The sequence below is a fragment of the Pholcus phalangioides genome, unplaced genomic scaffold, assembly GCF_987345545.1.
Source record: "Pholcus phalangioides strain wild (caught in Gottingen) unplaced genomic scaffold, Ppha-v1.0 ptg000022l_1, whole genome shotgun sequence".
NCBI lineage: Eukaryota > Metazoa > Arthropoda > Arachnida > Araneae > Pholcidae > Pholcus > Pholcus phalangioides.
The window spans coordinates 6,630,471-6,643,782 of NW_028301615.1; the positions used below are offsets into that span (position 1 = coordinate 6,630,471).

The 13,312-nt window shown below is 35.7% G+C and overlaps 1 protein-coding gene across 6 annotated transcripts in view; it reads left to right on the forward strand.

The window, feature by feature from the left end:
* The first annotated feature begins 3,291 nt into the window (after window positions 1–3,291).
* The window catches only part of LOC149069409 (protein DOP1A), a 727,510-nt gene continuing 717,489 nt past the window's right edge, over window positions 3,292–13,312 (forward strand). For 2 of the 6 annotated variants that reach the window (XM_089250153.1, XM_089250154.1), the window contains exons 1-3: window positions 3,293–3,631; window positions 5,565–5,716; window positions 11,961–12,313. In XM_089250153.1, coding sequence (XP_089106279.1) covers window positions 5,570–5,716; window positions 11,961–12,313 — 500 coding nt within the window. In that variant the 5' untranslated portion in view covers window positions 3,293–3,631; window positions 5,565–5,569. Of the gene's footprint in view, window positions 3,632–5,564; window positions 5,717–11,960; window positions 12,314–13,312 lie in introns of all 6 variants that reach the window. The other 4 variants (XR_016195089.1, XM_089250152.1, XM_089250150.1 and 1 more) reach the window with 4 other exon arrangements.

Consider the following 13,312-nt stretch of genomic DNA (forward strand, 5'->3'; position numbering starts at 1 on the left):
TCACTAGTTCATCCCGGACATCACTCACTAATTCCACTTACACAACACTAGGTGGCGTTGTATCATGTATGTTCTTATCAGTTTAGTTTTTTTAGTCATTTCTTATAAGGACACCATGACCTTCATGGCTAATAAGGTCATGAAATGACCTGGTATTTTATTAAGGTCATCAAGTATCACGTTATTTCCTGACCTTTATTGTTCGTGGTCATTAAATGACTTTGAAATGGCTTGATTTTTTTTGACTGACGTCATTCAGAGAAAATGACCAAATTTTAACGTCATATTTGACGTCAGGCAACTACTTGGGTAATTCCATTCCTGCTGATCTGAAATTGTGGCTCCAAATCTTTCATCCCCAAGAATTTATGGAAAAACCAAGCCAATGCACTAGATGCTTCAAATTTACGCATTGTACCAAATTTTGTCCAGTTACCAACACTATCAGTAGGACCTGTGGTGATCATCATGATACAGAATCAGGGTCAAATGGTCCTAAATGTATAAACTGCGCTCAAGATCATGATCCCATGGACAAGAAGTGCCCAACATTTATTAAAGAGGCAGAAATAATCAAGTACAAAACAATCAAGCGGATTCCAATTCACCAAGCTCGCAAATTCTTCAAAGATAAATCGATAACTTTTGCTGACAGAGCAAGTGTTAATTGTGCCATCAACCATCACTGACTTAAAAATCGATATAGAAATTTGGTTCGTAAAAAAATCGAAACAATGCGTGAAAAAATAATTGAAGATGTGAAAATCTCCATGCATGAACTGATCCCTGAAGCTATTCAGTCAATTGTTCCAGATCTGATGTCTCAAGTCATCAAGAAAGCTGTACTACTATTGTCATTTGCACTTAACAGCGAGCTGATCGCATCTGCATTTACCAGTGAGCCTCCTCTAAGAAAAATTAATTACAAGTTCCTCCTTCAAAGGATACTCTTGCGCAGCAGCCATTGCTAGAGTCCTCTACAGTCACACCAAAGGGAAACTGTGAAAACCATCATAACCAATGATAACTTATTTTTTCTCTCTCTTATTTCAGTTTAAGTCAGTGCTGTTTTTGTGTTCAACTGCAAGATTTGCAGATATGTTCATTTTCACTTTTACTTCATTGAATAAGCTATTCATGGATTCCATAATTTTGTTCTTTCTACTTTAGTCAAAATTATTCAATTTTCTTTATGTTTACATATCAATGAAGGTGCTTCAATGGATCTTACGCAGCATCAATAACAAGAGATTACACCTTCTACGGTTTTCAAAAAGATTATGATGTACTTTGTCTCCAGGAGACATTCCTTACATGCAATGACCGTTTCCACTTACCAAACTTTGTAATATACAGATGTGACCGAGACAACAGCTCGGGCAGAGATCGTCTCACTGCTGGTCACTCTACATACCCTTCACATGTTATTCATAAATTCTGTCTTCAAGGCTTTGAAGGCTTCATTATCAAGATTCATTCTTTCCTCCATGATTGCTACAGATGTTGTCTGGTGAGTGATTAATATTTACTTTTTATATATTGTCTTTGAGGATGAGTGAGGTAATGATGTTGATGCATAATAATATGCGCAGTAATATGAAAATTTAAGAATAAATTTTATGTGGCACAACAATTACTTTTTTTTGAGCTATGTCCTGTATTTTAAATTTAATATGATCGCGTAAATCACTGGCGCGATACATCTCGAACATTTTTTTTCTTTTTTATTCACTGATATGTGGTGTGACGCTTGTTTTCCGCAGTTGGCGACTTATCTTATTTTAGCATGAGTTGGTGACTTTACTTACTTTTGGCACCATTTATGGCGATAATTGGCGATGTTCCGTATTTTTTTATTTCGAAACTTCCGTATTCTTCTCAAGGAAATATGGTCAGTCTGATATTAAATATGATTTTTGCCTTAGAACTAAATGACCATATTTCCTTGAAAGAAATACGGGAAATCAGAATTCCAAATACGGGACATTGCCAATTATCGCCAAAAATGACGCCAAAAGTAAACAATATTGCCAAATATCGGAGAAATTACGTAAAAATCAAATTGGCGGGAAATAAAGCATTACTGCGAATTGCAGTGGATTTAAATGAATTCCACGAAATAAACGTTCACCAAGACAAATGTGAGAGATCTATATTCTTATTTATAATTGTAATTATCATAATGTAATTTATAAGTGGGAAAATAATTTGATTTTTTGACTTCAATAAATAGGGTGACCATACGTCCCGTATTTCCCGGGACAGTCCCGGTATTTTCTGTATTTTTGGCCGTCCCGACTTTTTGGCAAAAGTGTCCCGGTTTTTCCCGTATTTTACACGAAGCCTACTTGAATTTTTATTCTTTATTGAAGTCGAAGATTGAAATTATTTTTCAACTAATAAACTATATTATGATAATTACAACTATAAATGAGAATATTAATCTCCCACATTTGCCTTGGTGAACGCTTTTTTCGTAAAATTCATTTTAATCCACTGCAATTTGCAGTAACGCTTCATTTTCCGCCATTGTGATTTTTCCGTAATTTTAACAAAATTGGGCAACTTTGCTCGGTTTCAGCGTGATTTTTGGCGATAATTGGCGATGTCCCGTATTTTCCCGTATTTGGAATCTGAATATCCCGTATTTTTTTCGAGGAATTATGGTCAGTCTATCAATAAAGAATGAAACTTCGAGTATGCTTAAGCTGACCATATTTCCTCGAGAGAAATACGGGACATTGGGATTCCAAATACGGGGAAATACAGGACATCGCCAAATATTGCTAAAAATGACGCCAAAACCAAACAAAGTCGCCAAATATTGTTGAAGTAATGGAGAAATCCCAATGGCGGGAAATGCAGCATTACTGCTAATTGCAGTGGATTAAAATGAATTCCACGAAAAAAAAATTTTCACTAAGACAAATGTCGGAGATTCATATATTCATTTATAGTTGCAGTTATCATAATATAATTTATAAGTTGAAAATAATTTCAATCTTTGACTTCAATAAATAATAAAAAATCAAGTAGGCTTCGTGCAAAATACGGGAAAAACCGGGACACTTTTGCTTAAAAGTCGGGACAGCCAAAAAAACAGAAAATACCGGGACTGTCCCGGGAAATACGGGATGTATGGTCACCCTATGTATGCTTTTTGTAAAAAACTGTAAAAACTGGAACGATCAAAAAACAGAAAAACCCGGACTATACCGAGAAATACGGGATGTATGGTCACATACTTGGAACTAATTGTTTTTTTTTTCCCCCTTTTACTAAACAGGAAATGGCCCTCAGGCATAAAGATTTGCATAATTGAAGAAGAAGAAATGATTAAAAGTTGCTATAATATAGTTAAATGAAGTTTGTCTCGGAAGCTTCCTTGAATGAATTTATAGAGAAATTGCTATGCATATATTACTCAAGCAAATTTTATTCTCATTTTTATACCTAATGCTTTTAAGTTTGTGAAATAGCTAGTGAATGCTTGACTATATCACTTTATCAATTTAAACTTTCTAATCTCATTACTTTGGTAAGCCGTCCCCTGAGTTTCAAGGGATTTTCTTGAAGTTACCTCTTTTTTTTTTTTTTTATCCAGCACAGTGTTCACCAGCAGGTCTGCAAGGTAGAACGTCTTTGTATTAAATCATATTTCTCTGTATAATGGGTAATCCTTTCACAACTTTATATTTTCTTGATCCACAGAGTATTGGGAACAGTTCCGAGTATTGTTATGTTACACTGTATATTCTCAATATAAAACCACCACCATTTTCTCGAGGTTATGAGCAGGGTATAACAGTTTAAATCAGCTTGATTTACATCACTTGATTTTTAAAAAACTGATTTGAATCACAAAATTTAAATTTTGTTTTTTCTTTACGTAACCTCAAAGGTGATATAAATATATATAAAAAGTGATATGTCTCATCCGGAAATCGAACCCAGGTCTCCTTGGGGTTCAATTCCCATAGGAGACATTACTTTTCTTTCCAAATATCAGTTTCGGCATAACATCCAGAAAATTCAATTTCTCGGTACAGTATTTCAGACCAAAAAGAAATACCATCTCTTCATACAAAAACACCTCCTGGTGCCAAAATTGCTGTAGTTAAGGAAGGCTGTCATGACTCGACTCAGTGCTTCACGCTACTAATGTGTATTATAAGGGATTGAAAAGTGTCTCTAGTGTATTGATTAGCGCACTTGCCCGGTATGCAATGGGATCCAGGTTTGATTCCTGGGGGAGACTTCTCTTTCCAAATATCACAGTTTCTGCATTACACCCAGAAATTTTAATTTCTGAGTATATTTCAAGCCAAAAAAAATACCATCTCTTCATTCTTATTATTCTTAATGAATATTATTCTTTAGAATATTCTCCTGTTATTTATAATTATGTATAATATCCTATAGAATATTCTCTGGAAGAACAACGTTTATAAACTACTGAGGTATAAACTACTGTCTTATCGACAATAATAAGAATTATTCTCAAGTTATGTATAATAGTTCTTACAGAGAATATTATATTATTATAATTAAGAGAATAATGAGAATATTATTCTCATCTCCTCGAGGAGAATAGGCCTATTCTTCAGTAGTTGTCCTTCTCCTAGAGTATTAAAAGTATTAAAAATGGCTAGCTCGCAAAAAAAACAATAACATGGATCTTGACTTGGCTCAGATTTGGACATACGCACCTGCAAGTGTGGGGATCAAAAGATTTCATTGCACCAAGAGCAAAAATTATTAGGCTATTTTTAAGAGTGACCAGTATGAGAGCGTTTCTGTGTCATCTCGGTCGATTGGGAATTAAAAGGAAAAAACGTGTTTATACCTTTTGAATATGCATATAATGGTTTTAATGACGTTGCACACTTAAACATACATGAAAAGGTTCATATAAGCTGAAATTAACTTTCAGCATGTGAGAAATTTCAATTTCAAAAAGTTCAGAAATGTAGCGTGTCATGTTTATGTATTACTTGAATCACAAGCCTAAAAAATGAATTATATAATTAAATCATGTTAAAAACAGGACTTTCATTTCAAATTTTTCTGGAGGGGGGGGGGCAAAGCACATGTACTCAATGTATAGAGGGGCAACGCCCGCCCCCCCTAAATGAAGGACCTGGTTAAAAACCTTTTTTTTCTGCATGAAGTATATCTTAGCAATGCTAGCCATTAACTTAAATGATTAATTTCTATATGAGAACAGAAATATTCAGGCCTCTAAAAAATGTGACTCTAAAAAAGTGACTTCCTTATTTCTGTCATGCAAGTCAGTCAGAAAAATAGCTGACTCAAAAGAGTGACTTATTTTTTTAAAAATTAAAAATTATGATAGTAGTCACTCAAGAATGTATCGTCCTATTCACAAAAAAAAATTTGGTTCATTAATTAATCCTAATAGAAATTTTGTTTACATTCAGTTTAATTAGAAAAGACGTATTGCTGATTGTGTGTGTAATGAGAGTCACAAATGGTACTACCCTGTGATAAATTTGATACATTTAATTTCAAATTCTTTAGATAAAAAGTTTTAAAAATTTCAGGTAAGATGGTTGGAACATTCTTTGAAGAAGCAGATGCTCTAACAGAACCAGGCTATCGTTCATATGTTTCTGGTATTGATAAAGCACTCAAAAGTTTTGAATGTACCAGTGATTGGGCAGATCTGATATCTGCTTTGGCAAAGTTAAATAAAGTAAGTATATATTTTTCCTTTTATATACATACAACATCTATGGTTTAATTTTCTTCATATTTTCATTTAGTTTTCTTTTTAGAAATGTCAGCCTGCCAAGTCCTTCTGTAAGATTATATACTGGGTGCATAGCTAACACCTTGCACCGTCAATTACTGTCGAACCTAGAAGCATACTTCCAATCAGAAAAGTATCCAAATAATTTCTGGACCTCAGATTCATATTACAAGGGGTTATATAGCTACCTAAAAAACATAACTTTCTATATGGACATCCTGTGCTTGAAAACCCAATTTGAAACTTGTCCTGTCTCCCTGACACCAAAAGAAAAAAAATCCATGTTTCTTGGTGCAATATTCCCTGAGATATTTGAATTAAAAAATTTGAGAAAAATTGGGAAGGAACAGAATAAATAAGAGGAGAAGTCTTTCCAATCCATCCGTCTTAAGAGGTCTTTCCAATAAAATTATTTTGATTGGAAACATCAAACCATCCTTAGCTATTTTGAGTTAAGGATGGATTTATATATCCAGTTGAGAAATGGCTGCATGGTTCATACGGTCCTTGAAAACTATTTCCTTTTATGTTGAAGTCGAAAAATTTATCTTATCGATTTTGCACTGGAAATAGGCCTTGATAAGTGGGCTGTGGGCTGTAAGGCAGAGTGAGTTGCTTTGTTGCAGGAGTGGAAAATCTGCTACAATTTCCGACGTCTGTTACATTCTGCTACAATTTTGACAATTTTCCCCCCATTTACTACATTCTGCTACAATTTTGACAATTTTCCCCCATTTACTACATTCTGCTACAATTTTGACAATTTTCCCCCCATTTACTACATTCTGCTACAATTTTGACAATTTTCCCCCCATTTACTACATTCTGCTACAATTTTGACAATTTTCCCCCCATTTACTACATTCTGCTACAATTTTGACAATTTTCTCCCCATTTACTACATTCTGCTACAATTTTGACAATTTTCCCCCCATTTACTACATTCTGCTACAATTTTGACCCCATTTGCTACATACTGCTACAAAAACACAGAAATTCTTTAATTCCACGTAATCTTGCACAACGGCCTGCTCTCCTCCAACCTAATTTTGTAAAAATTAACTGAGCGGTACATTTACAGATCGCTTAAGTGTCCCGTGGTATAATTCCAGAGCATTTAAGCAGCCCATGGCTCATTTTCAGATCACATGACCCGGGACACAGTTCCAGAACATTTAAGCAATCCGTGACACATTTAGAGATACCTGGAGTGGCATGTGACGTAGTTTTAGAGCACTTAAGTGGCCCCAGTGCGGTTCTACATCACTCAAGTTACCCGCGGCACATTCTCAGATTATTTAAGTGATCCGCGGCATATAATTACGGATCACTTGAGTAATGCGTGGCACAGTTCCGGAGCACTTAAGCAACCCGGACACATTTCCAGATCACTTGGTTTCGTGAAACATTTAAAGATCACTAAAGTGGCTCTGTAGGGCACTTTTAAATGGGGGAGGGGTGTTACTTCAACTGCCCACAAACTATTGAAAGGTTTTTCTCGTTTTTGGTGCACTGAGTAAGATGCCATTAAAAGTATTTCATATTTTCATAAAGGGTGACTGATGAGGTAAGCATTATCCAAAACCCCCCTCCCCCTCGTCATCAAAAGTCAGCAAATCGGGACCCCCCCCCCCATTGATGCTGACGTAATACTTGAATGGCCCCTAAATTGATTAAAAGGGTTTTTAATTAATTAATCAATTTTTTGTGTAAATGGTTTTAATTAATTAATCAATTTTTTGTGTAAATGGTTTTAATTAATCAATTTTTTTTTGTGTAAATGGTTTTAATTAATTAATCAATTTGCACTGAAATAAAAAGTTATTGGCTGTTTATTAATTATTTATTACTTTATAAATGAGTAAATTATTGCAGAACGGGCCATAGACTCATTGAATTTGATTCATCGGGACGCGGTTGGAAAAAGGTTTAGAACCACAGTTTTGGGAACTCTATTATGTCTAGGCCTGCTCATCTCTTTTTTGGGATGGATGCCATGCCCGGACCCTTTCCCCAAAGTTGGTGCAGACAGGGCTCCAGCTCGAGGCAATAACCATTACTTGGCCCACTATTTAGAGGGGTGAAGAAGGGTCGAGGGGTACGAATTCTATTGTGTTTTATTTTTTATGGGCATCTTTTTATCAGCCACCTCGTTGGGCATTTTGCCTGTTGTGGCGTTGTATTTGTATTTGTATTTGTATTTTTTACATCATATATTTACTGAACGGTGGGGGAGGAAAATGTTTAATCTAGTTTCTAAACCAACAACCTCTTTACTCAACATTACAAGGGGGTGCCAAAATGCGTACTTGCCCCGTGCTGACCAAGTACCTATCTAGCTGCGGCTTTTGTACTATAGGTCAGTCGTTCTAAACCAGCGGTTCTCAACCTGTTTTGACTCGGGGAGCCCTTTCAAGTAAAAAAATTCTATGGCGGAGCCCCGTAGGTCAATTTTTTAATTATTTATCAAAGTTACTGATTTATTTTTACTATTAAAAAATATTTACAATTATTAAAAATTTTTTTTTTAAATTTTCTTCGAGCGGCCGTGGAGCCCCTGGAGAGTTCACAAGGAGCCCCAAGGGCTCCGCAAAGCACCGGTTGAGAACCGCTGTTCTAAACATTTGGAAGCCTATGCACTGGTAAATCTCTTTTGTGTAAGTTGAAGGCCCGGCTTTGCAATGCAAATATAAGCCAATGATAGGCATTTTTAAGACAAATCTGAAAAATAGTACTACCAGGGCCACAACTAGGGGGAGCAGGGTGGTCTGATGCGCCAGGCCAGAGGGGGCAGTGCCCGAGTGGCATGGTGGTAAGATACTCGTCTACCATCGTGAAGGTTGTTGTCAGGGTCCCAGGTTCGAACTCAAGGGAGGATATAGATAAGATATTTTCCCTAATGAACTCGAGGCGACCACCGATAGACAGCGCCTTCACTTCCAACCCATCTCACTATTGGCAGTGAATTGCAATCTAGCGATATGGCCAGAGTTGGTGTTTGGTGAAGTAGTAGGCCAGAGGGGGGGCACAAATTTTACCATCTAACCTCCTCTTCAGCATTATAATAAGGCGCCAAAATATCCGGGGAGGGTGCTTACCCCGACTGACCGAGCATCTTGTTGCGGCCCTGGGTACTACTATGGTTTAAATAGCTTTCCCGGTCTGGACAGGTTCGCGTCCCTCTGTCATAGCGAAATTGTTTTGAGCTTTATCTCGAGAAGTTTGCAACATAAATAGACGATATTGGTATCGTCTATTAGCTATTTCAAAAACAAATCCGATGATACCAATATCATTATGTCAGTAGTAACAACGCTGTGTATTGTTTATAAAAGTTTTCTCTTACACAGTCACGCCCTTCACAGGAGCAATGGCTAAAATAGGCTAAATCCGATAGAGCCTGGTCTGCGTGTTCTTTTTGAAAGAAAGAAAGTACCGACAACGAGGTTCAAGGCACAAAGAAAGTGTTCATATCGAAACTTGCAGCCTTGTCCACGACATACACTCTACCACAATTTTTTCCACAGAAATAGAAACCAATGATTTTGAATTAAAACTATTAAATTCTTTCCTAAAAAAAGGGCTATGGCTGGAGAAGAAGAGGGGTCATTTTCAAAAAATTTCAGTGAAACTATATTTGCATTTGTACGTCTTTTTGACCTGTATGATCGTCCAAATGAGGTGTCGTTATATTGAAACTGAGTCCCCCAACATTTTGTATAACTTTACGCCTATGCATACACAATTGTAATTCATATTCCTTGTGTGTTTCTGTGAGTTCTCTGATTGTTTGAATGCGATCGATCCGTTGTACTTTGAAATCCTTCTTGCTATTTTGGTTTACCAGTTATCCAGTTTGGATTCAAGCCTGTATGTCAGCACTTTGCTGAAAATTTAATAAATTACTGATAAGAGGCTGATTGGTCGATAATTCTTTATATCCTCTTTTTCACCTTATTTGTAAAGAAGAACCATTATTGTGTTATTCCAATCTTCAGGCACATCTGATTTTGTGAGACAATTTGTGAACAAAGCAGCTAGCATACTGGCAAATTCTTCGCCTACTTAATAATAATGTCTATAGAAATCTTATCTTCACCTGTACATTTTTCTTTTTTCATACATCTTATAGCCTTGTAAACTTCTTCTTTCAGCATAGGTGTTACTTGTACAAATTCTGTTCCATTTTCTTTTTTTCCTGCTCCTTTTCCTCTGTCCCGATCCTGTTCTTCAATTTTTTTGTGATGGTTCCATCTTTCTTTTTTAGTGAAAAAATTTCCTTTCTCCCAACACACAGTTTTAGTTTTGCTGATTTTAAGCTTCTATTATCTTCCAGTGCTTTCTTTACAATATCGCAATTAAACTTCCTGATATCTTCTGTAATCTGCTTTCGCACCTCTTACAAAATTCTGCATATTCCACTTTTGATGTAGGGTCATTCTTAATCTGAAATTCTCCCCAGTCTTTCATCAGTTTTTTTTTTGTTTCTTCTGTTTATTTTCTTCATCGGTTTGATTTCTTTTTTTCTAGTGACTTTGTCTACTTGTTTTAGAGTAGTGGTTAAAGTTCTGTTCATCGTGGTGACATCTTGTTCATCTTCGGTGGTGTTATCTTGTTCATCTTCAGTGGTGGTATATAACAAATCAAATTGGTTTTTCAGCTCTAATTGGAATTTATATCGATGTGCTTGAAGATTTGCCACATCAATGTTTTTCCAGATTTGCCATATCGATGACAGTTCTTGTATTTTTGATAAGTTTTGCTTTTTCCAGTCTAATGTTAAGCATTATCTTATACATCTCACCAGTCGATGATTGCTTCCTGTATTGAATTTGTTGAGAACACTGCAGTCTTTTGAATCACATGTTTCTTATTAGATAGGATGTAGTTGATCTCGCTTGGTATTCCAGTTGGGTTTATCCAGGTCCACTTTCTTTGGGGTTTCTTCTTGAAAAACAAATGCGTGATGCATAACTGTTTGCTCTCTGCAAATTTAATGAGTCTGTTTTCTCTGTCATTTCGTACACTGTAACTATGACTTCCAGCTGACCTCTTTCACTATTTCTTCTCTCTGCAATTCTGGCATTGAAGTCACCCATCACTATTTTGATATGATGGTTTCCTTTACTATGAATCTTGTCTAATTCTTCCTCAGAATAGCTTGTTGTTGGTGCATAGACTCGTATAATCTGTATTCGATATCTGCTTGCAACTCTATCAGATGTACTATCTAACTCAACGATGTAATTTTTCCACTTTTTATGAATGAGAAATTCTACTCCACTAGTTCTTCCATTATCTGTTACTCTGTAGTAAAATACGTGTCCACTGGCAAGTTCGGTTTTCTCCTCTACTTTTCTTCTTAATTGACAGATGCCTAATATTTCCCAATTTATTCTTTCCACTTCTTCCAACTCCTGTAAACTGTTTTCTGATGAAAGATCGTCATTATACGTGGCCAAGGTCATCATTTTATGGTATCCTGGTTCAACCCAAATATTCTTAGCACCCTCTGTCATCATGTCTTGCTGGTCGCTGCCATAACCAGGGACACTCAGACTGCTGGACACTTAGGGCCTTAGTTTGTAGACAGAGTTCATATTTCTTTTTAAAGGCTTTTTGACTGTAATCCTCCATGCTGGCCAGTGCGGGTTGGAGGAAGCCCATCCACATCTGTTCACCACGTGGTAAACATGGCTACTTACTTAAAGGCTGCACCATGAGAAGGTGCATATTGGACCTTAAGCCTCTTCTCCTAGTCGATTCCTTCAAGTCCTCATAATGAAGTAATTGAAGGGTCTTCTCCTAGTTAAAAAGTAAAAACTATTCACATAGTACACACATATATAAAGTTTCGCATAATACGCACATATATAAAGTTACACATAATATACACACATATATAAAGTTTCACATAGTACACACAAATGCTATTTACATTAATCACAAGTGAAAATTAACATAATAAATAAGGAGCTATTTAAACAGAAATTAGGTAGCAGTATTTTTTTCCAGTGTTTGACAATGTTATATAAGAGTTTCACTGTATTTCCAAAATTATAATGCATTTCTTTATTTTAAACTGTGTATTAATTAAAAACCCAAGTGTTTAGTAAAAACTATGCTTATAAGAGGTGCCTCAAAAATACTCACTTAAAAAGACTATTTTTTCCCCTTATATTTTCAGGTTCTTCTCACACACTCCAAACAAAATGTCATTCCAAGGAAAACCACCATATGCAAACGATTGGCTCAGTGTACTCATCCTGCTTTACCTAGTGGTGTTCATCTAAAAGCACTAGAAACATACGACATAGTTTTTAAAAGTATTGGTCCAGCTAAACTTGCCCAAGACATGTTCATCTACAGTTGTGGATTGTTTCCTCTTCTTGCACATGCTGCCATGAATGTTAAATTCTGTTTACTGGATATCTATGAAAAACATTTTATTATGCTTGGAAGAAACCTGAGAGTTGGTTTGAATGGCTTTTTGATAGGAGTTTTGCCAGGTTTGGAAGAAGGTTCAGATTTCCACAAAAGGTAGGCCCTATATGTTTAGCAGAGTTGTATGTAATCTTGGCCAGTCAAAACCAATTTTGATGAGGCCACTTACCGAAACTTGTTAAAACTATTGAAATACAGTAAAACCTCAAAGTCATCACCTCTTGTCATCGAAAAATTATGGCGGCTTAAGCGGAGTGAAGACTGACGACTTAAGCAAAGTGCCGTCAGTTTTAATGTGCAATAGTGTGAAAATCGTATTAATTTAAAGTAATATCACATTTATTAAAATATGAATTAAAATTATAATAATAATTTATAGATGGCAATGGCAAAAGAAAAAAAATTGAAATTTTTACCTTTTTAGAGATCTTATTACTCAACTTATTAAAATATACTATAAATTATTAAAATATACTGGTACACTTTGATTTATTCTAGTAATTTTTAATTTAGACTAATCAGAGCAACTGTTAGAATAGTTAGCTTTTCTTCACAACAGAACTACTGCACATCAATTTTACATATAGATGAAATTTAATTTTAGTGTTTTAATTCTTTATCAGTAGTTCATGAAAAAACTTCAAGATAATCTTTCACATATTAACTACAAGGTGATCTCAAACACAGGGTCCACTTTGAGGGACTCGTGGAGGGCCCGGGTAGGGAAAAGCACACATTAGAAGACCTCAACTTTGGAAAAAAATGTCTGGTTTTCAACAAGGATAATTTGTTTAAATTTTGAGCCCTAAATTAGTGGCGCCCATGCAGAAATAAGGTCTAGCTCGAACCGTCCCAAATGTTTCAAAAGTTTTAGTCGCAAATGAACTTTCCGAGCGTAACTTTCATTGCTTGAACTATTCCGTTTTGGTACATAAGGCTTTTATGGTGACTTTTAAGCTGATGACAATGCTGTTAACAAGCTATCTTTTTAAAGGGAGCCATAAGAATTATCTGTTTTTCTCTCTCAAACTTTTTCATGGTGATGAGTTAACCAAAATTAGCGACGAGTAAACGAGGGTTGAATAACATTGTTGT